The sequence below is a fragment of the Mauremys mutica genome, chromosome 4, assembly GCF_020497125.1.
Source record: "Mauremys mutica isolate MM-2020 ecotype Southern chromosome 4, ASM2049712v1, whole genome shotgun sequence".
NCBI classification, from domain to species: Eukaryota; Metazoa; Chordata; order Testudines; family Geoemydidae; genus Mauremys; species Mauremys mutica.
The window spans coordinates 128873532-128901141 of NC_059075.1; the positions used below are offsets into that span (position 1 = coordinate 128873532).

Sequence of the window (27610 nt, forward strand, 5' to 3'; positions counted from 1 at the left end):
GCGGCCTTCAGGGGAACCCCCTACACACCGGGGGAGAGCCTCCACCAGATGAGGAAGCGACCAAGGACATGCACAGAGAGGCCCATTTTATTTCAGGCACTTGCAACCTCCTCCCTCATGCTAGGGGGCTCTGTGTCCCCCAGACCTTCCCCCATACAAGGGGCTCCATCCCCTTCCCCCCCATGCCAGGGGCTCTGTGTCCCCCCAGACCTCCCCCCATGCCAGGGGCTCTGGGGGCACTTCCACCCAGGACACTTGCCCGGTCTCTTTCACTGGGGGGAGGGAGCAGGGGGGGAACGCACAAGAGGGCGGGGCGATGACGTACACCCGGCGAGGGGTGGGGGGGGCGTTGCTAAGCAGGAGCAGCGGGAAAGGAAAGGAGCCAGCCACGCCCACAGGGCGGCTTGATGACGTCAGAGCGCGCGGGTGGATGGCGTCTTCCCCGGGCCGTTGGCGCTCTCGCGAGATGGGGGCTGGGCCGGGGTGAGCGGCGGAGCCGGACGCTGGCAGGTGCGGTGCGCGCGGCCCCGCTCCCCGCCCGCCCGGGACATGGCCCCGAGGAGCCGCCCCGCAGCGACCCCCGCGCCGCGCGCCGCCGACATGCGCAGGAGAGGGGCCCGCAAGCGCCTCAAGTTCCGGGCCGATGACGTCTGCTCCGAGCGGGGTGAGGGCCCCGGTCACGTCCGGGCGGCAGTGACAGCCGCTCTTCCGGCCCTCCCCGACTCACCGCCTCCGTGCCCTGTCCCGTCCCGGTGGGGCGCCGGGGCCCCGACTCAGCCCCCTTTCCCATGTCCCGGTGGGGGCGCCCGACTCACTGACCCCCCCCCCCTTCCCCTGTCCCGGTGGGGGCGCCCGGCCCCCCGACTCACTGCCCCCCCTTTCCCCTGTCCCGGTGGGGGCGCCCGACTCACTGACCCCCCCCTTTCCCCTGTCCCGGTGGGGGCGCCCGACTCACTGACCCCCCCCTTTCCCCTGTCCCGGTGGGGGCGCCCGGCCCCCCGACTCACTGCCCCCTGTCCCGGGGGGGGCGCCCGGCCCCCCGACTCACTGCCCCCTGTCCCGGGGGGGGCGCCCGGCCCCCCGACTCACTGCCCCCTGTCCCGGTGGGGGCGCCCGGCCCCCCGACTCACTGCCCCCCCTGTCCCCGTGGGGGCGCCCGGCCCCCCGACTCGCTGACCCCTGTCCCGGTGGGGGCGCCCGGCCCCCCGACTCGCTGACCCCCCTTTCCCCTGTCCCGGTGGGGGCGCCCGGCCCCCCGACTCGCTGACCCCCCTTTCCCCTGTCCCGGTGGGGGCGCCCGGCCCCCCGACTCGCTGACCCCCCTTTCCCCTGTCCCGGTGGGGGCGCCCGGCCCCCCGACTCGCTGACCCCCGTTTCCCCTGACCTGTTGGGGGCGCCCCCCCCCCCGACTCGCTGACCCCCCTTTCCCCTGTCCAGGTGGGGGCACCCGCCCCCCCGACTCGCTGACCCCCCTTTCCCCTGTCCAGGTGGGGGCGCCCGGCCCCCCGACTCACTGCCCCCCTTTCCCCTGTCCCGGTGGGGGTGCCTGACTCGCTGACCCCCCCTTTCCCCTGTCCCGGTGGGGGCGCCCGACTCGCTGACCCCCCCTTTCCCCTGTCCCGGTGGGGGCGCCCGGCCCCCCAACTCGCTGACCCCCCCTTTCCCCTGTCCCGGTGGGGGCGCCCGGCCCCCCGACTCACTGCCCCCCCTTTCCCCTGTCCCGGTGGGGGCGCCCGGCCCCCCGACTCACTGCCCCCCCTTTCCCCTGTCCCGGTGGGGGCGCCCGACTCACGGCCCCCCCTTTCCCCTGTCCCCGTGGGGGCGCCCGACTCACTGCCCCCCCTTTCCCCTGTCCCGGTGGGGGCGCCCGGCCCCCCGACTCGCTGACCCCCCTTTCCCCTGTCCCGGTGGGGGCGCCCGGCCCCCCGACTCGCTGACCCCCCTGTCCCGGTGGGGGCGCCCGGCCCCCCGACTCGCTGACCCCCTTTTCCCCTGTCCTGGTGGGGGCGCCCGGCCCCCCGACTCGCTGACCCCCCTTTCCCCTGTCCCGGTGGGGGCACCCGGCCCCCCGACTCGCTGACCCCCCTTTCCCCTGTCCAGGTGGGGGCGCCCGGCCCCCCGACTCACTGCCCCCCTTTCCCCTGTGCAGGTGGGGGCGCCCGGCCCCCCGACTCACTGCCCCCCTTTCCCCTGTCCCGGTGGGGGTGCCTGACTCGCTGACCCCCCCTTTCCCCTGTCCCGGTGGGGGCGCCCGACTCGCTGACCCCCCCTTTCCCCTGTCCCGGTGGGGGCGCCCGGCCCCCCGACTCGCTGACCCCCCCTTTCCCCTGTCCCGGTGGGGGTGCCCGGTCCCCCGACTCGCTGCCCTCCCTGTCCCGGTGGGGGCGCTCGGCCCCCCGACTCACTGCCCCCCCTGTCCCCGTGGGGGTGCCCGACTCACTGCCCCCCCCTTTCCCTTGTCCCGGTGGGGGCGCCCGGCCCCCCGACTCGCTGACCCCCTTTCCCTTGTCCCGGTGGGGGCGCCCGGCCCCCCGACTCGCTGACCCCCTTTCCCCTGTCCCGGTGGGGGCGCCCGGCCCCCCGACTCGCTGACCCCCTTTCCCCTGTCCCGGTGGGGGCGCCCGGCCCCCCGACTCGCTGACCCCCTTTCCCCTGTCCCGGTGGGGGCGCCCGGCCCCCCGACTCGCTGACCCCCTTTCCCCTGTCCCGGTGGGGGCGCCCGGCCCCCCGACTCGCTGACCCCCCCTTTCCCCTGTCCCGGTGGGGGCGCCCGGCCCCCCGACTCGCTGACCCCCCCTTTCCCCTGTCCCGGTGGGGGTGCCCGACTCGCTGACCCCCCCTTTCCCCTGTCCCGGTGGGGGCGCCCGGCCCCCCGACTCGCTGACCCCCCCTTTCCCCTGTCCCGGTGGGGGTGCCCGACTCGCTGACCCCCCCTTTCCCCTGTCCCGGTGGGGGCGCCCGGCCCCCCGACTCGCTGACCCCCCCTTTCCCCTGTCCCGGTGGGGGCGCCCGGCCCCCCGACTCACTGCCCTCCCTGTCCCGGTGGGGGCGCTCGGCCCCCCGACTCACTGGACCCCCCTTTTCCCCTGTCCCCGTGGGGGCGCCCGACTCACTGCCCCCCCCTTTCCCCTGTCCCGGTGGGGGTGCCCGGCCCCCTGACTCACTGACCCCCCCTGTCCCGGTGGGGGCGCCCGGCCCCCTCAACTCACTGACCCCCCCTTCCCCTGTCCCGGTGGGGGTGCCTGGCCCCCTGACTCACTGCCTCCCCCTTCCCCTGTCTCGGTGGGGGCGCCTGGCCCCCCCGACTCACTGCCTCCCCCTTCCCCTGTCCCGGTGCGGGTGCCTGGCCTCCCTACTCACTGCCTCCCCTCCCTTCCCCTGTCCTGGGCTGGAGGTGCCTGGCTCTTGACTCACCACCCGCCCTGTTCTGGAGTGGGGGTGCAGCCTCTTGGTTACCCCAGTGTGAGTGGTGCACACAGTCCCTGGGTCCCTGGCCAGGGGGTGCGCATCACTTTCAGGCCTCTTTCCCCGTGTGGTGTTAGAAGCCCCTTCTCTGGGCACCCCTCACCCCAGTTGCCTGGCAGCCCCCTCCCATTCCCTGACACCTCTCCTTTCTCTCGCCCTACTAGTGACGGTGGCAGATTACGCCAACTCTGACCCTGCTATCGTCAAATCCGGACGCATGAAAAAAGCTGTGGCCAACGCAGTGCAGCAGGAAGGTGAGTCTGTCCAGAGATCCTGCCACCTGGGCTGTGCACTGCCCCCTCCTCTGGCTCCCCTTGGCCAGTCTAATGCTTGCACCTTGCAGGTTGTGGGGTGACACCTGCAGCCCTCAGAAAATCTGGATACTTATTTTGATGCCTAGATGGGAACTGAGCTTCTTTGGAAAATCTGCTCCTGAGTATTTTATTATTTGTGTTGTGGTAAAGCATAGGAGCCCCAGTCGTGGATCAGGGCCCCTTTGTGCGAGGTGCTGTACAAACATAGAACAAAAAGACAGACCCTGCCCCACACAGCCGGCAGTGTCTACACGGAAGCTCTACAGCTATGTCACTGCAGCATAGACACTACCTATGCCAAAGGGCGGGGCAGTAGCTAGGTCAACGGAAACATTCTTCCGTTGACACAGCACTGTCTATATTGGGGTTAGGTTGGCTTAACTACGCTGCTCAGGGATGTGGGTTTTTCATACCCCTGAGCACTGTAGTTAAGCCAACTTAATTTTCTAGTGTAGACCAGGTCTAAGTAACTTACCCAAGAGGTTCCACAAGAAATCTGTGATAGAGTTGGAAATAAAACCTAGATCTACAGATACCTTAGACAGGAAGGAATGTCTTGTGTCTTTTGTTGCACAAAAGACCGCTACTTCTCTCTTGACTGAAGCTGAGAATATTGTATTAAGAAATTTCTAATGCTTTGCCATTTTACATCAAATTTTATACAGCTTTCCTAGGGTATGGCTACACTTGAGAGTTGCAGCGCTGGGAGTTACAGCGCTGGTCGTCCAGCTGTGCAGGGACAGCGCTGGTTTGTGTGGCCACACTCACAGCTGCCAGCGCTGGTGTGTGGCCACATTTGCAGCATTTGCAGCGCTGTTGGGAGTGATGCATTATGAGCAGCTATACCAGCGTTCAAGCGGCAGCAACATGCTTTTCAAAAGAGGGGGGTAGGGTGGAGTGGAGTGTAGTGTGACAGGGAGCAGAGGAGAGAGAGAGAGAGTGGATTTTTGGAGCCGACACTGTGAATCGGCTCCCTGCTTTTGCAAAATCAGAAACTTTTTCCGACCCCTTAGTGTTAACTGCAAACAACCTGCAGACCAGATAAGCAGCTGCCGACTCCCTTTCTCGCTGCTGTTTCTCTCCTCAAGCAAAAAGCAAACACTCAACCCCTGTGAATCAGGCAGGCAGGGGGGATATCTCATTTGATTGTTCACAGATTGATCACAGCAAACAGGAGCTGTGTTTGTTTTTTTTAGATAAGCAGCTCGGGGAGGAGCCCCGCGTTCACAACAAAACAAAGAGAGGCTGCATAACAAAACAAAGGGGTTAAAAGCATTCTGGGATATCTCCTAATACCCTGGAGGCCAATAGCAGCGCTGGTGTGTGGCCACACTTTACGACCAGTGCTGGATCACCAGCGCTGCAATGCTTATTCCCCAAGCAGACCCAGGTGTACGGCCAGCACTGCAGCCAGGGAGTTGCAGTGCTGGATGTGCCCTGCAGGTGTGGACACTTACTAATTGCAGCACTGGAAAGCCTCCACCAGCGCTGCAAATCTCAAGTGTAGCCATACCCCTAGTGAAAAATCCTGGGTGGGGTGGGAGGTGTTTAAGCTAATGCTGCTGAAATTCCTTTCTCAAGTTACTTTTTTGAGGGTGTCTCTGATGTCTTTTTGATTGCTGAATCTGTCTCTCTAGCTAGGCAGTTTCTCAGAGGGCTGTTGCAATCAATAGTTTGTGCTGCCAACATCTGCTCTTAGGTTTTCAGCTACTCAGGGCAATGAAAACAATCTGAGTCAACCCCCCATTCTTAAATGCAAATGGTCACATATGTAGAATGACTGACAATTTATTGACACAATAACTAAAACTATGGACTTTTCCACATGGGGAAATTTACCAATATAATTATACCACTAAAGTTATACGCTTCCAATGTAACATAAGCTAAATCACAACAATGCACTTTTATTCTGTAATAAGTGTCCACACAGGGAGCTATTCTGATACAGTAATGCTGAAAAAATTTCCCCATGCAGACAAGCCCTAAGAGACAAGGAGCAGATATCAAAATAAAGAAATGCAGGAACATTACAACATATAGACGATAGACAGGAAAATGTGAATACTGACGGCATAGGGATGCATTAAATGGAAACTTCCACTCTTTTAAGAGAGCTCTATGTAGTTCATGTGGGCTAGACATCCCTCTGAGTCCCCAGTAATCACATTTATCTTTTTTATATATACAGGTCTGTCACATCTTACACGCATTTAACATGCGCGATTTCAGCTTTACGCGGTTGGCAAAAACAAAAAAAAGAGAAAAATAACAATTTAAATACTGTTTCTGTAGTGCGGGCGATTCCGCCCGCCATTCAACTCAATGTAATTTTGACTATACGCGGTTTTAGCTTTACGCGCTAACCGCGGAACGGAACCCCCGCGTAAGATGAGACAGACCTGTAGCTTTTTTTCCCCGCTCTCTTTTCCCTCTCTCTGTTGCTGTGAAAGATCCACACATAGTCAGAATAATTTCCCCCTCTACAGAAGAAACCATGGCACTGGCTGCATCCAAAGTGCTGTCAAATGTACAAAATAAACTGAAAAAGAGAGCTGTTTTCTTTCATTTTTTTTCAGTTAGAGTAGCTTTACATGCTACAAATACCTCTACAGACAAACACTTCAGAAATAAATGTGACTTTTTTTTTTTAAAGTTACTGATGTCTTACTAAATAGACTGCAAGGTGAACCTTTTTACAACTGTCATAATTTCATAGTAACTGTAAGGAACAAGCACTCAGGTTTCAAGCCTCTGGTCTTCACCTGTCTCTGGACCGGGACCCACATCCCTCTCCTTCTAACTGGGGGGTAGGCTGCAGTCCCTGTGCACTCACTGGATATTTCTACACAGTTCACAGAAGTGAGCCTTGCAGCCTGGGTCAACAGACTTGGGCTAGAGGTGAGCTCACGCACTATAAATAGCTGTGTGGACAGTGCTTTGAAGTTGAGGTTTGGGCTGGAGCTCTGGCTCCGAAGCCTTGGGACAAGTTTGTTAGTTTGTAGAGGAGTTGTAGTAACCTTCTTCCCATGAAGTTGAATGCAATCCCTGGCTCACAATGGTAGATAGAACATTCATAAATTTAATATAATATGGTCTTCAGAGATACTGCAAGTGGTTGCAATATCTGTCACAACCACTGTCTAAAGAGCTGAGGAAGTAAACTCAAATGTATATCAGGTAATTTGTTCTTCCAGCCAGTCCCTTTTTGTATTTGAGAGACTCTCCCCTTCCCATCCCAAGTGATCACTTCCAAAAATTCCCTCTTTGAGTGACAGCTCCCCAGGCATGATCTGTCTCACATGCACATCTTTTGTGCTGTAAGACAACACAATCTCCTTTCTCTCTGTCTCCCCTCCCTGTTAGGATTTAAATAGCATCCCTTACTTGGGTCCTGGTGGATTACTCTGGTGGATTCCATATCATCTTCCCTTAGTGGCAATACATCCTGTCTGTTGTCATACAGGAAAAAAGAACATGAATTCAGGCCTTGTAGAGATGAGGCATGGTCCTTGCAAAACTGAAAATGGCAGAAAGAGGTCCACAGGGCAAGAAAGTCTGTCATATGCAGAAGATCACTTAGATCTGTTGGAGGAGCAGGTGGATTCATTCATAACTCCCCATCACTCTAGTTATGCCATTGGGATTGTTACCAAGCATCCACTCTTACAATGTCAGAAGAAATATCCTTGTATATTAGCAAAGATTGCTCATGTAGATGCCTCTCAAACAACTGCAGCCAGCCCTCGTACACTCTAACCAACTCATGCTACTTCTCATAGTGTACTTAGTATGTGTGTGTAATCTATTTCTTCTGGTTCTAGTAAAATCCCTCTGTGGTTTGGAAGCCTCACGTGTTCCTGCTGAGGAAGTGCTCTCAGTGACTGGGGAATCCTGTGACAGTAGCGATGAAATGGATGCTAAGGAAAGCACCAACGAGAGAACTGCCTCTAGAAAAAAGAAAAGCAAGAGGCACAAAGGTATGACTCCTTCACTCATCCAGTCAGCTCTGCAGGGTCCTTGCTGGGATCGTCTTCTGCATTTGCCAAGCTAGTAACTGCTATTTACAGATCAGCAATGTGTCTCTTCAAATTAAGTGTACATGTGTTTGTGCATGCACTCGTGTGCACAAACGCTTAACCAAAGGAATGCTAGGTAGGAGACGTGGTTCATCTCCCCTTTCTTACTGAAGGTGTATTGTTGCAGTTGATTGAATCATGCCTAATTGGTTGATTTCTACCACGTATGTGCTGCAGATAAAAACTTTCCTGAAACACTATATAAAATCCTACAGTTATGCCACACGAAAGGAGATCTGCAAAGAGAGAAACATTGTGCCTTATTTATTATTTTGATGTCTCAGGAGAGGAACCCCCCCCCACCTTTTTAAAAGAAAAATAAAGGGTGGTGATTTCTCAGGCCTGGTCTACACTAGGACTTTAATTCGAATTTATCAGCGTTAATTCGAACTAACCGCTCAACCGTCCACACCAGGAAGCCATTTAATTCGAACTAGAGGGCTCTTTAGTTCGAATTTGGTACTCCACCCCGGCAGGTGGAGTAACGCTAAATTCGACACGGCTAGCTCGAATTAGGCTTGGTGTGGATGCTAATCGAACTTAGTAGCTCCGGGAGCTATCCCACACTGCACCACTCTGTTGACGCTCTGGACAGCAGTCCGAGCTTGGATTCTCTGCCCAGCCACACAGGAAATGACCCGCGAAAATTTGAATTCATTTTCCTGTCTGGGCACTTTGAATCTGACGTTCTGGTTGCACATCGGGGCGAGCTCCGCAGCACCTGCAACGATGCAGAGCTCTCCAGCAGAGGAGTCCGGGCAATCCCAGAATAGAAAGAGGTCCCCAGCATGGACTGACCGGGAAGTCATGGATCTCATCGCTGTGTGGGGCGAGGAGTCTGTGCTCTCGGAGCTGCGCTCCAGCAAGCGGAACGCGAAGACCTTCGAGAAGGTCTCGAAAGCCATGAAAGAGAAAGGATACAGCCGGGATGCGATGCAGTGCCGCGTGAAAGTCAAGGACCTAAGACAAGGGTATCAAAAAGTCAGAGCGGCAAACGGACGCTCCGGAGCACAGCCCCAGACATGCCGCTTCTACGAGGCACTGCATGCCATTCTAGGTGGGTCTGCCACAACTGCCCCACCAGTGATGGTGGACTCCGAGGACGGAATAGTGTACCGGGACAGTTCCTCCTCGATGTTCGCCGATGGGGAAGCTGAGGAAGGGTCTTTTGAGGACGGCGCAGGCGACAGCGAACACACTCCCGCTTTCCCTGACAGCCAGGATCTCTTCATCACCCTCACAGAGATCCCCTACCAACCCTCCCCTGCCGTTAACCCGGACTCGGAATCAGGGGAAGGATCAGGCGGTAAGTGCTACACACGTATAAACATTTATTTTTTGTAACATTGTTATAGAAAAAATAGAAACTGTATTTACAAAATTCTAAATATTAAACTATATGAAGAGAAGGTCCACACAAATGGGGATAGAAAAATAATCCTCTAGCGACATTTCCACGAAGGTGTCACTCAGTTCCTCGCAAAGCCTCCACATGAGGTTCGTCGGAAGAGGTGCCTTGTTGGGCGCTCCGTGGAAGCAGACTCTTCCACGCCAGGACATCCGAATATAGAGTGGAACCATTGCCTCGACTAGCATTGCTGCATATGGTCCTGGTCTGTGCAGTGCGTCCCGTAACATCCTGTCTTTCTGGGCACGAGTGACCCGCCTCAGGGTGATCTCGTTCTGCAAATACTGCATCTAAGTAGGGCAATTAGTGTAGTGTTACTATTGTTAATGGTTTACAATTAGGTTGCATAACAATGACCCTCGCCTAACAGCCACGTGCGAGAGGCCACAGAGAACAAGCATCCATTGATCGTACCCGTGCACTGGCGGGAGGGGCTGCAAAAGGCTCATCCTTTCTGCTTTGCACATTTCCTTTAGCAGGAGAGCACAGCTAACCACTAACTGATAAGCAGTATGTACTGTAAGGCTTACCAGGACTTTGTGCAAGAGGGATGCAGCTGTCTCCTCGCTTGTGCGCTGTCCAGTGCAATGGCGCCGCCAATGAGAGCGTATTCCGAAATCTCGGACTAGTTCTGAGATCTCCTGAGACTTGGTTCCCTCTTTGGTCTTGTTAACTGAAACTGACTAGACTGTGTTTACTGTTGGCAAACATGTATGTGTTCAAGGAAATCACCTACTTTTTCGCATCACACAGCTTCGGCTCTTTCCCGGACTGCCCCGGCATCCCCCTCGCAGAGGCTGGCTCAGATTAGACGCCGAAAGAAAAAGACTAGGGACGACATGTTCCAGGAACTGATGGCCTGCTCCAGAGCGGAGGCGGCAGAGCAGAGACAGTGGAGGGACACCCTGTGTCAGCAGCATCGCACACACATGGAACGGGAGGATAGGTGGCGGCAGGAAGACCAGCAGGCGACTCAAACGCTGCTTGGTCTAATGAGGGAGCAAACGGACACGCTCCGGCGCCTTGTAGATGTTCTGCAAGACCGCAGGCAGGAGGAGAGAGCCCCCCTGCAGTGCATCTGCAACCACCCTCCAACGCCAAGAAGTCCTGTCCCCCCCTCACCCAAAGTTACAAGAAGGAGGGGCGGTAGGGGCCGTGAGAACTGTCCCTGCACCGCAGCAGACCGCTAATGTTCGAGACACCTCTCGCGCTGTAAATTTGTACAAGTTCTTTCCTTACAGCATCAACCAGTCCCAACTCCAAGTTTAAACCCCCCACTGTGTACTACATTATTAAAAGCGGTTTGGTGTTACTCACTGTTTCCGTCACGTTTCTCGTGTCAGAAGACTTTCTGTTGGTGTGTGGGGGGGGGGGATTGTAATTGCAGTGCATAGCCCACAGTACCATGGTACAGACTTGGGTGCAGGGTCAACTGCAGGGCACACACAGACTGCAGTCACTAGGCACCAGGGTCAGTCTGTGTGGTGTATGCTGCCCCGGGTCTTTCGTTGATGTGTATGCTTGTCCAGGGTCCTGGTGCCTGCCATCCCCGAATGTAAAGGCAGGCTTCCCTTCACATGAACTTCGACCGTAGCCACGATCCTCCCCGGTGCCCTGAGCCCCAAAAAGAGCCCTCATCCAGGGGCAGATACTCACCCTTCCCCCACACCCCTCACCCCTTCCAACGCCCAAACCCACAGCCCACAGCCGTCATGTAAACCCCTATCCAAAGACGGCACCCCTCGCCCCTTCCTGCAAACCCACCCATTCCTGCAACCCTCCCCCTACATGCACAACCACCGTAAACCGTCCCCCACCCCACAGACCTATGTAGGAGCAGGAGGCTGTCCGTCCTGTTTTGGACAAGCGGTCTGTACATCAGTGCACACCTTACCCAGCACAGAATGCTTACATGTTTCAACCAAGAAACAGAAATGCAAAGTCAACGAAAGATTTATTATTAATTACTGTAACATTTCATTAGTTTTAAAACGTGCTTTGGAAGTGGGGGAAACTTGGAGAACCGGGTTTGTGAGCTCAGATCTAACTGGACACATACAGACACAGGCCCATGATCAGGCTCTCTTAAAATCAAGTGGACAGTCACAGGTTACCCTGCTCTGCGAGGAAACTCGCTTTCAAAGCCTCCCTGATGCACAGCGCTTCCCGCTGGGATATTCTCTCGGCACGGGTGTCTGGCTGATCGTAAACAGCAGCCAGGCGATTTGCCTCAACCTCCCAAGCGGCCAAAAAGGTCTCGCCCTTGCTCTCACATAGATTGTGGAGCACACAGCAAGCAGCAATAACTACTGGGATATTCTTTTCGCTGATGTCCGAGCGAGTCAGTAAGTTCCGCCATCTCCCCTTGAGACGTCCGAAAGCACACTCCACCACCATTCTGCACTTGCTCAGCCGGTAGTTGAAGAGTTCCTTCGCACTGTCCAAGGCGCCTGTATAGGGCTTCATGAGCCAGGGCATTAGCGGGTAGGCCGGGTCCCCGAGGATCACTGTAGGCATCTGCACATCCCCAACCGTTATTTTGTGGTCCGGGAAGAAAGTACCTGCCTGGAGTCGTCTAAACAGACCAGAGTTCCTGAACACACGCGCGTCATGAACCTTGCCCGCCCACCCGACGTTGATGTTGGTAAAACGTCCCCTATGGTCCACCACAGCTTGCAGCACCATTGAAAAGTAGCCCTTTCGGTTAATGTACTCGCTGGCCTGGTGGGCTGGTGCCAGGATAGGGATGTGAGTCCCATCTATAGCCCCACTGCAGTTTGGGAATCCCATCGCGGAGAAGCCATCTATGATGACCTGGACATTTCCGAGAGTCACTACCTTTGAGAGCAGTTGCTCAACGATTGCGTGGGCTACTTGAATGACAGCAATCCCCACGGTAGATTTGCCCACGCCAAAGTGGTTCGCTACTGACCGGTAGCTGTCTGGCGTTGCTAGTTTCCAGAGAGCAATGGCCACTCGCTTATGCACACTCAGGGCTGCTCGCATGCGTGTGTCCTGGCGCTTCAGGGCAGGGGACAGCAAGTCGCACAGTTCAAGGAAAGTGCCCTTACGCATCCTGAAGTTTCGCAGCCACTCTGTGTCATCCCAGACCTGCAGCACTATGCGGTCCCACCAGTCTGTGCTTGTTTCCCGGGCCCAGAATCGCCGTTCCACACCATGAACGTGACCCATTGCCACCATGATCTCCACTGCCCGGCGTACCCTGCTTTCTGAGAGGTCTGTGCCACTCTCCTCACCGCGCTGCCGGAGCCTCCTCGCCCGGTTTCTCAGCAGCTGACTGTTGAAGAGGTGGACGATAAGGTGCGAGGAGTTGACAACGGCCATAAGTGCAGCGATGATTGCAGCGGGCTCCATGCTCGCAGTGATGTGGCGTCCGCGCTGTAACCGACCAGACAAGGGCGCGAACAGATTTCCCGCCGGCGCTTTCATGGAGGGAGGGCGTGATTGACGGTTCAATGATGACAGTTACCCAAAACCACCCTCGACACATTTTTTCACCCAGCAGGCATTGCGAGCTCTACCCAGCATTCCAATGGGCAGCGGGGACTGCGGGAACTGTGGGATAGCTTCCCACAGTGCACCGCTTCCAAAGTCGACGCTGGCCCCGTGAATGTGGACTCAGAAGTTCGAATTTGTGTATTTAGTATGGATACACAAATTCAACTTCATAAGGTCGAATCCACAAATTCGACTTAAGTAGATTCGAAATAGTCCTGTAGTGTAGACAAGGCCTCAGTTGTTTACATAAAGTATCAGGTATTACCTGTTCTTGTGGGAGGATTCCTTGAATGACTAGAGAACAGGAATGAGAGCTCTGAAGGCTGGTATAGGGTGTTGTATCTTTCACGCAGAGTTTATCTTCCAGTTGTTTGTTAAGAATGTGAGTTAATAGTCTGTTAACAAAAACAGACTTAAACATTTGGGCTAAAAATTGCTGCCTTTGTCACGTGCACAGATTCCGTTCTCATGCTTCTTGGGATGTTCTCTTAGCTCTGAGAAGAATTCCAGCAAAACAAGAAGCCCAGACTGTGTATGGCTAATGTAAAAAGCAAGACAAAACCACTTTTTCCTTGTTGGAAGAGTTGGGTGCTTTTATATCCTGAAGCACAAGCCCAATTTCTTCCCTGTTTGGATATCATCCTGCAAACATGAAAGCACTCAAGAAATGCAGAAGATAGGGATTCCATTAGCAACATTAACTCTGCAACTTTTGCTGTTGAGTTACTTATTTAGCAGTGTAAGCAATGATTGAAAATCTATAAATGGGCATTGTGGGGAGATTAATGTTTATATTAAGAATATAAGAACGGCCATACTGGGTCAGACCAAAGGTCCATGTAGCCCAGTATCCTGTCTTCCGACTATGGCCAATGCCGGGTGCTCCAGAGGGAATGAACAGAAGAGGTAATTCCCAGCGTCTGGCAAACAGAGGCTAGAGACACCATCCTTGCAAGTGCAGTTATAACCAGAAAAGTGACTGTAAACTGACATGACCTTCCAGCAGGCTAGCCCCAGTGTGTATTGGAATTAATTGTGTTGACTTGCTGCTAAAGTTAAAATGTAACTTTTTTTCGTTAGCCTTATAGAATTAACACTTCTCAGGCTTGTTCAACTTCAGCAGAGCTATCAACTAAGTTTGATCAGGTGCAGCCTCATTGTCTTCAAATTACGATTTCAGTTACATCTGTGAAACTCTGGAAGACACAGAATTTCATATCTGTAACAGACAGCAGCATTTGCTCTGCATAATCCTTATTGCTGGCAACAATCATATAATCATGGAATATCAGGGTTGGAAGGGAACTCAGGAGATCATCTAGTCCACCCCCCCTGCCAATCCCCAGTTAAATTTTTGCCTGAGATTGCTAAATGGCCCCTGCAAGGATTGAACTCACAACCCTGGGTTTAGCAGGCCAATGCTCAAACCACTGAGCTATCCTCCCCCCAATGCATGATCCTGAAAGAATGCAGCTTGACTTTCAGGTTGGAGCCTGCGTTTGTGAGGCTAGCAGTTCATTAAAGATGTTAGGGTGTCTTTTTTTGGGTCAACTGAGCAAATTTGGAGCAAGGGACCCACAGTTGTTTTTTTGCAGTCACTTCTGAGTAAAGTTGTGCTTCAGCAATTCTATTTTGTGCAGCTCAGTAGGGTGTAAGTTGCATCACAATGTAGATAAGCTATATAGCTGCTATCAGGGTGGATTTGATTGAAATCACTAGTCAGGAAGACTCAGTTTAATCATGGATTTCTACATAAAAGTGCATTTTAATTGGTTGTTATAACCTTAATACATATTCTTCACAACTCAGAGATAGATGAGACCTAAACTGGGTCTCTCTTAACGGCCTGCTGCCACTATAGGTTTTCCCTTCTAGAGAGAGAATGGTACGGTAGATCTCAAATAAATGAAGGCTACACTCAGAGAGACCTCAAGACTTCAGGAATATGCTGCTTAGACAGTTTCACTTTTGTTTCTACTGCCCGTCCCTCCCTTCTCACATTATCTCCAGACTTCTTCTACTTGTCCAGATCTATTCCGCCCCCAACAATCTTCTATTCACTGAACTTTCTGAAACTTTGCACTTTTAGAGAGAGGTAAGGGATTGACTCTGTGCACACAAATTTTCAGAGGGACAATAGGGTTGAGGTCTGTTATTTCTCACCTCCTATATATTATTTATTTATTTAAAAACACTTATCTCTGGAGACACAAATCCCCAGTTTGAGAACTGAAAACTAAGCATCTCTGATGGTATCTTCTAGACTGAGCACTGAGTCCCATTGGGTAGATAGAAAGCTTACCCTAAATAATCTATACAGAAGCCCCTGGAACCCCATAAAACTGAGTCCCTAATCCATGGACTATTGGAACTCATTTACAAAACGTTTCTTAAACATTACATGAATATATTGTCTCATACTAGAGAATTAGAATTTATAATCCCTATTCCATGATGAGATCTTTGAGCTATATGTACCTTAATTAAAACTATCTTTAGATAGGTTTTTTCTCAAAAAGCATTTATTAAAAAAAAATCCAATTTTATTTATTTATTTATTTATAATCATTGGTTTTTATCCATCCTGACTGCAATTCTGTGGATACAGGATTATGCAGCTTCACAGTGCAATGGTTAGTATCCTAGCTGAAATTCAAACAGAATTTAATTGCATGTAGTTGAGAGGAAAACTGTAAGTTTTTATAAAGTAACTTTTAATGAATTTTAAAGAAATTGACTTATGTGGCCCTTTCCAGCTGAGAATCTCAAAGCATTTTACAAATAATAATAATTTAGCTTCACAGCAGTCTGGTAAGATAAGAAACAGTTCCCCATTTTAGAGATGACAAAATTGAGGCCAAGAGTTTCCAGGAGAAGAGGACTGGCACAATGGTCAGGGCGATACCCCAGGACTTGGGAGACCTGCGTTTAATTTTTTTGCCCTGCCTCAAACTTTGTGTGACCTTGGGCAAGTCACTTTTTAGTTTCTCTCTCTCTGTCTGTACAATAGGTAAGACTGTTAAAAAAAAATAAAAAAAAAAATCCTGGGCTGTGATCTTGTTGCAGAAACCACAATTTTTAACAGTTTTTTAGAATAGCTGCACATTTGAGTGACGTCGCTACCCCATGTGCCAGGTCACAACATCACTCAAATTTGGTCCAGTGACTCCTCCATCATGCTTGCCTTTTGGAGCCAAGCGAGACAACCAGTGTATCTTATATGTTGCTGCCCTGCTTTGGAAGGTAGGCTGCATGCCTTGGAAAAACATGGTAGCAATATTCCAGATAGGTAACTGCAACTTTAACAAAGTGTGGCAGCAACTTTTGAACCAAAAAATTTAAACAGCTTTCTCACAGCCTTAACAATGGGAATAGTCGCACCGCCCTGTGTCACCAGGGATGAGTGAGGATAAATATCTTAAAGATTGTGGGGCGCTCAGTATTTTAGCCTACACAGGACCTGAACTTCTAAGGTAAAAAAAAAAAATGCTCCTTTACCATCATAAAGACAAAAAAACATGCTGAAGCCCAAAGTGGCATACGTCAATAGAAGAGCCAAGATCACCTGGACTTTCAGACATGAGTTTTAATCTCAAGACTATCATTCCTCCCCAATTTCTATCCCTCCTTGAGGATTAGCCACAGATTAGGTTTGAGCTTTTTGGGCCCCATACAGTCCCAACCTAACGGGTGTGCGTTACATCCAGAGTGGATAGATTTAAATCGTGATTTAAATCAGCAGGTGGGAGAAGCCTTGATGTTTGGTGTTTTTTTTGTTTGTTTTGTTTTATCATTGCTTTTAATCATGTTTTGCATTTGTACTTTTTAGTTCCTTTCCTAAAGAAAGGTTCATGCTTACTAGTTGATACACATTAAAACAAGTTCATTTGCAACTAAATATAGTCTTTACACTAAATTTGGTGCTGCTTTTTGCTAACTGGGAAGATGCACTATATCTATATGCATTTATTTTAACAAATATGTAGCATAACTTATATTTATTCTGATTCTTAATTTTTACATTTATCACGGTAGAAAATGGTGAATGATTCGTTTCTAATTTACTGGATGATGATTAAAAAGGTTATCAAAACATTTTACATTTAAAACTCATTTATTAAACAAAGGAAGTATTGTGTAGTTAATGAATTGAACTGATTGTTTATGATGACCATGTCCTTTTAAGATTTTAGAGCTAGTAGATCATATCCTCTCACACCGAGATTTTATTCATAGAGGGGAAGACGAAAACAAGCTTTCCAGCTTTTTCAACTCCCAGCCAGTGTCACAACTTTTAATGAACTAATAATTGAACTGAACTGGTTGAATAAACTGAAATGAAGAAAATACTCTCTCTGGACCTGTAAAAAGGCTACTGCAGTGTCAAAAGCTGGTTTAGCCTTTGTTTGCCAGAATTTAGGAATGAGCAACGGGGATGAATCACTTGATGATTACCTGTTCTGTTAATTCCCCCTGGGACACCTGGCATTGGCCACTGTCGGAAGACCGGATACTGGGCTAGATGGACCTTTGGTCTGACCCAACATGGCCGTTCTTGTGTTCTGTTCTTATGTTAACAAACTTTGGTTCCAGGTGCTCAGCCAGTGACTTGACATTCTTTAAAACTTGGTAGCAAATATGTACTGCTTAATATTTTTTGTGTTTAATTTAAATAATTTTAACATATTTTTAAAAGTATAGGCCTTAACACAGATTGTCAATTTCAAATTTAATTTTAAATAGGATAATTTAAAAACCAAACCAGTATTTAATTGAATTTTAAAAATTCTATTTGGGGATTTAAAAAAAAAATCATCAGTTTTTACCTACCCTTATTACATCCAAATGAAAGTTCTCTCCCACAGTCCTCAATGCTGAGTAAGGCCTGTAAAATCTATTGAGATATCCATGTCCCAAAAGGTATCTTAACTTTTAAAACTCGAGCAAAATCCAACAGCATTGATAGTATTAGATTGTTGGGAAATATATGTGCTTTATGCACAGGTATTTCTAGGTGCATTTGGAATTAAACAAGTATGTGAAACTTTAGTGCAGTGGTTCTCAAACTTTTGTACAGGTGACCCCTTTCACATACCAAGCATCTGAGTGAGACCTCTCCCCCCAATAAATTAAAAATACTTTTTTATATATTTAACACAATTATAAATGCTGGAGGCAAAGCGGGGTTTGGGGTGGAGACTGACAGCTCGCGACCCCCCAGGTAATAACCTGGCGATCCCCTGAGGGCTCCCGACCCCCAGTTTGAGAACCCCTGGTCTAGTAGAACAGTTTTGAGAGCGCTGTGTGAGTGGAAATAGGTTGTTAATGACTAGAGAAGCCTTCCTGGAAGTGTTTGCTTTCCTGGAAGCTGGAATTGAAATGTAAATAAAACAAAGCACCTTTTAAAGGTGGGTTACACAAGAGATAATGACTGTCAAAAAGGGAAACTTTAAACTAAGCGCCAATGACTAATGCTTTTCTTTCTCTCTTTCTACATTTTGTTTATGCTGATAGGCCTGTGGGTGGGTCTACACTTAAAAAGCTGCAGCAGTGCAGCTGCACCGCTGTAGCGCTTTAGTGAAGATGCTGCCAAGCTGATGGGAGAGCTTCTTCTGTTGGCATAGGTAATCCATGTCTGTGAGAAGTTCTCCCGTTAACATAGCAATGTCTACGCCAGATGTTAGATTAGTATAACTGTGTCACGCAGGGGTGTGGATTTTTCATACCCCTGAACAACGTCGTTATACCTTACATAGTGTAGAGTCTAGACCTGGTCTTAGTATGTAAAAATGGTCCATCCTCAAACACCTGTTTCCAAGTCTTTTGGGAAGGTTAGTGTTGTATGAGATTTGGTGTAACAGATACCAGCACTCCATAATGCTGCTCTGATGCCTCTTAAAAACAAAGAACTGACCCAAAGGGAACGGTAGTCTCCATGGAGTTCAGGTGCCTCTAGCCTTAAGTTTCTTCATGATGAGCTACTCACATTTGGCGAATGTGGACTGTGCTGTCCCACAGCCACCTCATTTACAGTGTGTGTGTGTTCATGGCAGGTCGTGAAGCACTTGCAGAATATGGCTCCTCTCTGTTTAGCACATCAGCTAAATTTGCATGCCTTAAGGTTTATAATGCAGAACCCATGTTACACTAATGTATGTTTGTTATGCTTAGAAAACCCTGATGAGGCAGTTGGAGAGGATTATCCCATTGACATCTGGCTGTTGCTGGCTTCCTACATACGTCCAGAAGATACAGTGAAATTTTCTCTGATTTGCAAAAAAGCCTGGACTGTCACTTGCACTGCTGCCTTTTGGACCAGACTCTACAGAAGGTGCGACTACACAGAGTTTGTAAACATATGCTTCAGTATTTGCAGGTGTCCATCAGTGTCGGACCAGAATTTGCTACAGAGCTATTTAATAGGGATCTATCTCCTCACTGGGTCAGTCATGCTAGATGTTGGAACATAGTTCTTTTTTAATGTGGTTGCAGCATGTTTATCTCTGAAATCTTTGCCGTTTTATTAACGGGTGGTGATTGGCATCCTGTATCCTAGTCTGGGCTGTTTCTATTAAATGTTGGTTTGGAGAACTTTTAATAGTATTTCTTAAGAGATTTGCTTCCTAGCCAGTCTGTTTCACAATCTGAAAATAACCACTATTTTGTAATCTTCCTGTATGTCTAATTCAAGATTTTAAAATGTGGTGAGCTCTAATTGTCAAGGCCTAAACACTCAAAAGAATGTTGTGCCCATAAGAGTACGTCTTGTGTGCAGAGCTCTCACAAAATGCGTACAGGAAAGTAATGGCATTGCCTCATTTTGAAGGGTTCATTTTTTGGGAGATGTTTTGCCTCTTAGCCTCAGGCATTTGTTGTGGTGATCTGCCCATAAATTAACAAGGGGCAGGACTTAATGAAAATAAAGGCAGCGTATCCAACTGTGCCGGGTTTTAGGGACAACCAGGAAGATGGTAGAAGTGGGAGATGGTATAGAAGAGGAGGAGGGAATAGATGGAGAGCATATAGGTGTCAGCTCACTATTGAAAAGTTCAAGCTTCTTCCTCTGGTCACATCCTTGACTCTCCTTTTTCACTGGGAAGACTAACATTTTATTCCTACTATTAAGCATATTATTTATCAGACAAAATCAGCGTTCTTTCCCTATTTGTACTCTTGCCTGTTTTCTGTGCTTGCTTCTCAGCCCCTTTGTGCACTGTGCCACACGCTAAAGATACCAGAGACCTTGCTAAGTCTCACTCTGCAGCCTTGGCACATAGTGGTGCGAAGACCTTTTGAGACTGGCAGGCCACCTAATGCAGAAACAGTACGGTGCCCTTGCAGAATCTGAAGATGGCTGCAGGTGCTCCAGACACCAGCCATATATGGAGGGGCAATGTGACAGCCAAGAGATGTCAGTGGGTGATGTGGTATAAATGTAGAGTTCGACCTCTTTGTTCAGTCACCTTCTTTAACACTTATTTTGTAGCTCCCGAGATTTACCTGAAATCCAGTACAGTTATGGTTTTTCAAGGGGTGTTGTGTTTGTCCCTGTTTCCTTTAGGCACTACACTCTGGATGCGTACCTGCCTCTCCGTTTACGGCCAGAATCAATGGAAAGGCTCCACTGCCTCCGTGCGTGTGTCATCCGTTCGTTATACCACATGTATGAACCTTTTGCTTCTCGTGTCTCCAGGAATCCGGCTATTCCAGAGACTACCCCCAGCACTTTAAAGAATTCCAAAGTAAGTAGCAGTGTTTGGGGAAGTGAACTAACCTGTGTTCAGCTGGTACACTCTCTGCTTTTTGTTATTCCCCTTTCAGAGAAATAAATCTGATTCAGATGGACCCTAGTGAAATACAAGCACTGGATCAGTGATAGGAATCTAGGAAGAGTCTGACTTCTGAACTTTTATCAGTTACCTGTGTTTGTACAGCCCCTAGCACAATGGGGTCCTGGTGTGTAGCTTCTAAGCACTCCAGTAATACAAATTAGGAAAATGTAATTTTACAGTGATGGAAGCCCTGTCACTGACAATTCACAATTGTCCCCTTCCCTCCTGTACACAACCCAGGCTCCGAAAGGAGTTTGAGCTAGGTAGGCATTTTTGACTACTACTTGCATTGTTGTAACTATATTATTTTGGAATGTTTCTTCTGGGTCAGTGGCAGAGGATCACAAGTGCCACTGGCAGCCTCTAAAAGGAGAGTCCTTTCACACCGTGCTCCTGCAGACCATCACCTTTGGTTTCTCTGAAGGGGGGGAGTGTCATGAGGCAGGGAGCTAGCATGAGAAGCAAGTGCCTGCTTTGGAGTGTGGCTGTGCAGCTGGGCAGGGAAGCTGGGGAGGAATTGTCGTCTGTGTCATTGGGCAAAACCAAACTGCAGTCCTTGCTTGAAGCATTCGTGTATCTAGCCCTCTTTAGTCACTGTTTATCATTAACCCCTCGTTCTGTCTGTTTCTAGCCTGGCTTTAATTTACTCTTGGCTGACACATGGCAAGCCAGCTTGGTTTTTGGTCTCAAGGGGAGGGGTTTTGGTTGACACTATACCAGTGATACTCAGACTGAGGCTTGGGAGCCGAGCCACAGGTGGCTCTTTAATGTGTCTCTTGCAACACATGATATTAAAAAAAAAAAATGGATCATTTAATTATTAGCCAATCAGGATGCTTTTACTGTGTTATTAACCAACTGTCGAATACCCGCAGTCATTTTGCTGTGAGAGTAAATAGTAAATAAAACAATGAATTCCCGCGACTGTGGCTTTTTGGGGTAATGTTGATGGGTCATTTGGCTCCTGAACCCTTGAGGTCTGAGTATCACTGCTCTGTGCAAAATACAACAAATCCATTTCTTTGCTGTGCGACATCTCTGCTGCTTCTGTCCTTCCCCACGTGAAGACACTGCTAAAGTGGCAAGTTGCCCTGAGATAAGACTGAGAACAGTGAGCAGCAACAGGTAGGTTGTGCTGCAGGTCAGGATTAAGATGCATCTACAGCCTGTTGTGCACAAGTCCTCTGCACCTGTTTGCTCCCTGAACTATTAGTTCTTTGCGGGAATATCACATTCAGGCAATGTCTTTCTTAAAAAGAAGGAAAAAAACTTGCAGTTCCACTAACCTCCTGTTATAGTTTCAGTTCCTCTGAATCTAACCACCTATCAGAGCAGCCTGTAACCCCATCCATCTATTGGTCTGATTAGTAGACCCCCCTCCTCCCCCAGTGGAAGGGTCAGTGTCTGGTATTCATTCACGTTCACATCATAACGGCTTTGGTGCCCACTCCTGGTGCTTCTACCATACTAATTGTTTTGTAAAGATTCTTTGCGTGTAATACTTTTTTATTACCATTCACTTAAAAAAGGAAATTAAATGACGATAAGCCTTTGTTAGAATAACAGTAGAGGTCTGACTTCAATCCATCAAAGCATACAAATGCCCTTGTACATCTGGACTCCAGACTGTGTCCTCTTTGTTCCATGTGCTGCAATGCCTAGGCACAGTGGTGTACATTGATTGGGACCTTACGTTTCCTCTGTGATTCCTTGCTTTCATGGGTTTTGGTTAGACCTCTAGGGGTCTGTTAACACTGATGGGAGATGCTCGTGTAAACTGTGCATGCAGCGAAGGGAGACTCAGACCCCTATATTACTGAATCCAGCTTTTCCTCTTTAATTTCCTTTCTTCTTTCCCTAGCGTAGCTTGTGTGGGACACTGGAGCCGTTGTGGTGTCAGCAGAAGTGTTTGCCCTTTAAAGACACCCCCATTATTTTTGGTGGAGCAGCAGGCCATACGGTGCACGTCTGAAGGGCAGGACGGCTGACACGCGGATGACATCCTCTGCCCCTTAGGAGGTACTTACGGTTTTGTGCTTAACTACTTGCCATGATCACATGAGCTGTTAGATGAGGCTGTGTCTGTAAGGGCACACGCTGGCTCTGGGTCTCTAGACGTACACAAACTGGCTCTGATCAAACTGGCATGCTAAAATAGCAGAGTGGTCGTGTCATCATGTGGCAGGAGGGGCTAACCGCCCAAGTATAACCCAGTCAGAGGTGGTAGGTAGGTACTTGGACAGCTAGCCTAAGCTGCCACTATGACCACGCTGTTATTTTCAGCATGTTACTTAATTCCAGCAAGTGCATGTAGGTCTGCCCACCCTGGGAATTACATCTCCAGCTGCAGTGTAGATGTACTCAGAATGGCAAACTCAACTGCAAATGGAATTAAGCCCAGCAGTATCTGCTGCATGCCCCCTGCTAAGCACGCTCCAGGGAGCAGTCAGTATTGTAATCGGTTAGAATCGTTTGCCACCGCTGCTGCCCGGCTGAGGAGATATTTCAGCCCATGCTCCTGAGCTTAACTGCTTTCCAGCTTTGTGCTTCACCTCTAGGGGATTCACCACTGCAGAGATCCTTCCAGCACTCCTTCCTGTGAATATGATTTAGAAGTGAAGTGAAAGGCCTTGTAACTGCAAAGCCACACAGTAGGAGTGACCTAGGCTTGGTGCTAAGAGGAGTTACATGAGTCCCTCACCCCAGCTAGAACTAAATTGCATTAAAAAGGTGCAGATTGCATCAGCCCTTGTTCTTTTTTTTTTTTTTTCATCCATGAAAGCAGGTTAGTGCTGATGCGGCCTCTCAGATTTGACAGCGTTAGTGACTGCAGCTAGCAGGTACAGCATTGGCAGATAAGTTTCCCCACGTTGATCCAGAAGAGGCCTTAACTCTGACCTAGAGAGACCATCTCTGGGTGAGAGGGGAGTTTTCTCTGATTCATGCCATTCTTTCTCTTCCTGCTGAGGCTGTTAGCAGGCCCACTTCAGGTCAGTTGTTATGGAAGGTATCTCTTGTGATGTGGACACTTGCTCTCTAGCAACTGGACTGAGATTTGCCAGACTCTCTCCTTATTGGCTACTGAATGGCTGTCAGATGACTGCAACTTCCAGTCACTGTCAGCTTATTGATATTGGGCTCTATTTAACCTCCCCCTCACTTGAATACAGTAGTTCTGCTAAGACTCTATTTCATGGAGCATTGCATGCCGGGGCATAGACTCTCACAGCTGTAAGGCTGTATAAAGGTGTGGCAGTCAGAGATTACACTATAGAATACCTGAGAGACCTTTGCCAGGAGATCCAGGCTTTGGTTGCCTCTGGCATAGAGGCACTGAGGCATTGGACCCCATGTATTCATCCATCTTTAGAAAAGAAGCAATGTTCTGAGCCACCAGTTGAACTCTACCGCCAAAGCTTTGCTTTGTGTTTTTGAAATACTAACATGTTGCCCTAATGGAGAGGAGTATGACCTCTGGGTGCTACAGATGCACATATCCATAGGAAGAGTGCCCTCCCCCCCCCCCCCCCCCCCCCACCCCCCCCCCGGCTATGTCAGCTCTGTCCAGTCGCTTTTAACATTTGCCTCTCTTTTTCTCCTTCTCCGATCTGCTATTTGCTCTCCCTCACTCCTGCTCTGTTGTGAGTGAGCTGAATGCATACTTTGACCTGAGATTTTATCAATTTAATTTGGCTGCTCCATGTAGTATGGAGAGGAGCAAAGTCCATTCTGCTTTCCTCCTCTATATGGAATTGGTGAATGGAACAGAGGAAGCACCGCTTATCTGCCTAGAGCCCAAGTGCTGTATCACCCTCTGGTATAGCGAGGTTGCCACCTTCTGACTGGCAAATGGAAAATGCCAGTATGCAGTAATGTTTGCAGTGTAGTTGTAGCTGTGTTGGTCCCTGGATATTAGAGAGAAGGTGGGTGGTCCAGTAAAAGATATTACTTCACTCACCTTGTCTCTCAGGTATGTATTAATGTAACTAATGGGACCAGACTGCTGCCAACTCTTCAGCTGCTCCTGTGGTTTGTAGTTTGAGCTCTTTGTGTTGAAATTCACTAAAAAATGAAATAATTAACTTTACTACTGTATTTTTTTCCCACTTATCAGTGTTTGCTTTTCTGGTGCAGAAAGATTGAAGGGAACAGACGAGAACCTATGTGGGAATTTAACTTCAAATTCAAAAAGCAGGTATGAAAGCTAACCACTTGCCATTGAAATGTCAGGGCGGTAAGGTTTTGAAGCCATAATGATTTTTCTTCCGGAGTTGTTATTGATGGGTGCAGTAGATCAATTAAAATCCGATCTCATGGTAAACAAAATACATACTGCCAAATGCAGAGGTGGGCAGGTAAGGCACTTGTGTAGCTGCTGAGTAGGAGAACCAGAGCAGGAGGCAATTCTTACTGCTTTAAAACACGCCAACATTTTCAGTCTCGAGTGTCGAAAGGATTAGATCCCTACATCTATATTTAGGCTGATGATTGCCTGCCTCTAACCCAAGGTGCTGAGTATCTATAGCTGCAGATACCTTCAATGGGGAGTTGTGATGACTCAGCTCCTCTGAAAAGCCAGCCACTTTGATTTAGTGCCTACGGTTAGGGACCCAAGTTTGAAATGTGTTGCATTAATGTCTTTTCTCTCTTCATAGGGAAAGCCTTTCCAAAGCTAACAAAACCAACCCTTTTATTAGGGGGTGACAGTAGTCTTTGTGAAACCCTTCTTTAACCAGACTCAGGATAAATGTATAATACCGAGCACCCTATTAGGACCTTCGAAGTCTGTCTTCAAACAGACAGTCTTGCAAACCCTCCATCCCATGTTTTCATTGAACATGGAACCCTTTTGCCTGAACACATGGGCGTTAGGCAGGAATCTGCTGCTGAGCCAGGATGGTCTCTAGACATGAAGTGAAATTTCTGGTTGGCTTCAGTTTAGTTGAATGAACCGGTCTGTCTTTCTGTCAAGCCTCCCAGATTGAAGAGTAACTGTTGCAAAGGTCTTCAGCCACCTGTTCAGTATGAGGATGTTCACACAAATCCTGATCAGGACTGCTGTCTGCTGCAGATCACCACCCTCAACTTCATCTTCCTGCCCGTGGTCATGGGTATGGTATTTACCTTGGTAAGTGTTAAGAAATCTGCACGTAAGCGCCATAGAAATGTGCTAAGAAAATGGTCTGGTCATTACCGCTTGTCTGTAAATCTTGCTGCACCAGCAGACTAATTAATATGCATTTCCCTAGTGCATTGGGGCCATCACTCAAGGATCTCTTCAGTTTAGTTTCTGCAAGTCACTAAACTTTCTCATGGTTGGTGTAGACTCATGGCACCAGCCCTCTAGGCCCAACTAGAAGGGACTGTTTGACAGCAGTGTTCAGTGAAACAGGCTCCGTTCCTGGGGGAAGGAAGGATGAGGATTTGTATTCTCATCGTGCCTAGGAGTCGTAGTCAGCAGCACCTAAAATACCCTAGATAACTTATGGATATTAAAGGTAGAATTGGAGAATAGTGTCCAAGTTCTCTCACCTTTGCACTTCCGTAAGATCAAAGCTCCAAATAACATTTATTTTAACTTTAGAAGAGAGTTGGTTGATTTTTCAGATTTTGATGTCTTTCTGGTATCTTTTTTGTGAAAAGCATACTTTTTGGAGGCCCTCACTTTATATTTTCAAATAATTAAAAAAAAAAAAGTTTAAATGTAAAACACCACAAAGAAAATGTTTGTCCAATAAGAATCAGGGATCAGCATTCACAGTAGTAGATACTATTTGAAGGGAAATTAGGTACTGCTTCCAGAAAATGCCTAGATGTCTATTAAGGAAATTGCCAATTTTCTTCCCTGCAGTTCACAATAAACGTGAGCACTGACATGAGACATCACAGAGTGAGGCTGGTGTTCCACGATTCTCCTGTCTGGAACGGCAAGAAGCCCCGACTTGACCAAGGAGTACAAGTTGTCCTGGACCCTGTGCACAGTGTACGTCTCTTGGATTGGTGGCATCCGCACTACCCCTTTTCTCTGAAAGCTTAGCATGCTCCTACTGCATCTACGAGTAGCCATGTCAGGCAGAAGAGAATGTCTAGGAACAGGGAAATCCTGTTTTTATTTCCTGAATAAATTCTCCAATCTCCTTACAAATGAGTGAAACTGCAATGCCAGTCTCTGTATATAATTCCCAGCCAGTAATGAGCAGAACCGAGTGTAAATGGAAATGATTTGTAAACACATTTCTATGTAAAGTTCACATTTTATGATTTGAAAGGAGCGCCATGAAACTGTTCATTTAAAATCCTTTTGGTGTTAACGAAAGTCGTCCTGTGTTCTGTTGCGCAAAGGAAGCGGAAGGCGTGTTTCCAGATCCAATGTGGTCAGAGATTTTCAGACCAAGTGTCAATGAAATCAGTGTTTGTCTTACGTTAGCAGGATCAGATTCAAATGCCACAGTATTGTCCTACACTGATGCAGCAAGTGAAATAGCAGTGACAATCACTAATCATGCTTCACTCTCTAATTTGCATGAACACAATAAAGGTATAAATGACCAAGCAGAGAGATTGCCTTTACAGCTCGCATTTAAATTAAATGTGTGTGGTGATAAGGCAAAGAAACACTTACAAAAGTACATATCCTGATGCTCTCTTTAAGAAAGAGAATCTAAAACACACATAATGGAAAGGCTCTTGTGGCGTGTGGGAACTAAACAGAAACTAACTGCATCAGTTAATAAGTGCTCAGACTTCAGGCATTAGAAGAGTAAGATTGTCTGTGAGCTAAGCTAAGTGTTTGGAGCGAGTGACTGTGGGAAAGCTATTAGCAGCAAAGAGGAAGCATCCACTTCCCAGCAGACAAATTAACTACCTGGGAAAAATGAACCCAACCCTTCTGGCTCTACTTGGCGGTGTGAGAGGGCTAAGCAGGATACTGTGTCTACTTCAGCATATCTGGAGTTGCAGCACCACAAATACCCAAAATAGATGGGGGCGTGA

The 27610-nt window shown here is 48.9% G+C and overlaps 1 protein-coding gene across 1 annotated transcript; it reads left to right on the forward strand.

Moving 5' to 3' along the window:
• Nucleotides 1-430: 430 nt before the first annotated feature.
• Nucleotides 431-26928, forward strand: TMEM183A (transmembrane protein 183A). The gene is made up of 8 exons (XM_045016199.1): nt 431-664; nt 3630-3719; nt 7604-7759; nt 18957-19116; nt 20347-20527; nt 24732-24812; nt 25590-25745; nt 26469-26928. Exons 1-8 carry the CDS (start codon nt 550-552, stop codon nt 26652-26654), a joined length of 1125 nt encoding a protein of 374 aa, XP_044872134.1. The 5' UTR covers nt 431-549; the 3' UTR covers nt 26655-26928.
• Nucleotides 26929-27610: the final 682 nt, after the last annotated feature.

Coding starts and splice junctions, on each gene's coding strand:
- TMEM183A (XM_045016199.1), top strand. CDS start 550: ATGGCCCCGAGGAGCCGCCCCGCAGCGACCCCCGCGCCGCGCGCCGCC. Junction 3,720..7,603: donor CAACGCAGTGCAGCAGGAAG/GTGAGTCTGTCC, acceptor TTCTGGTTCTAG/TAAAATCCCTCTGTGGTTTG. Junction 19,117..20,346: donor TGGACCAGACTCTACAGAAG/GTGCGACTACAC, acceptor TGTTTCCTTTAG/GCACTACACTCTGGATGCGT.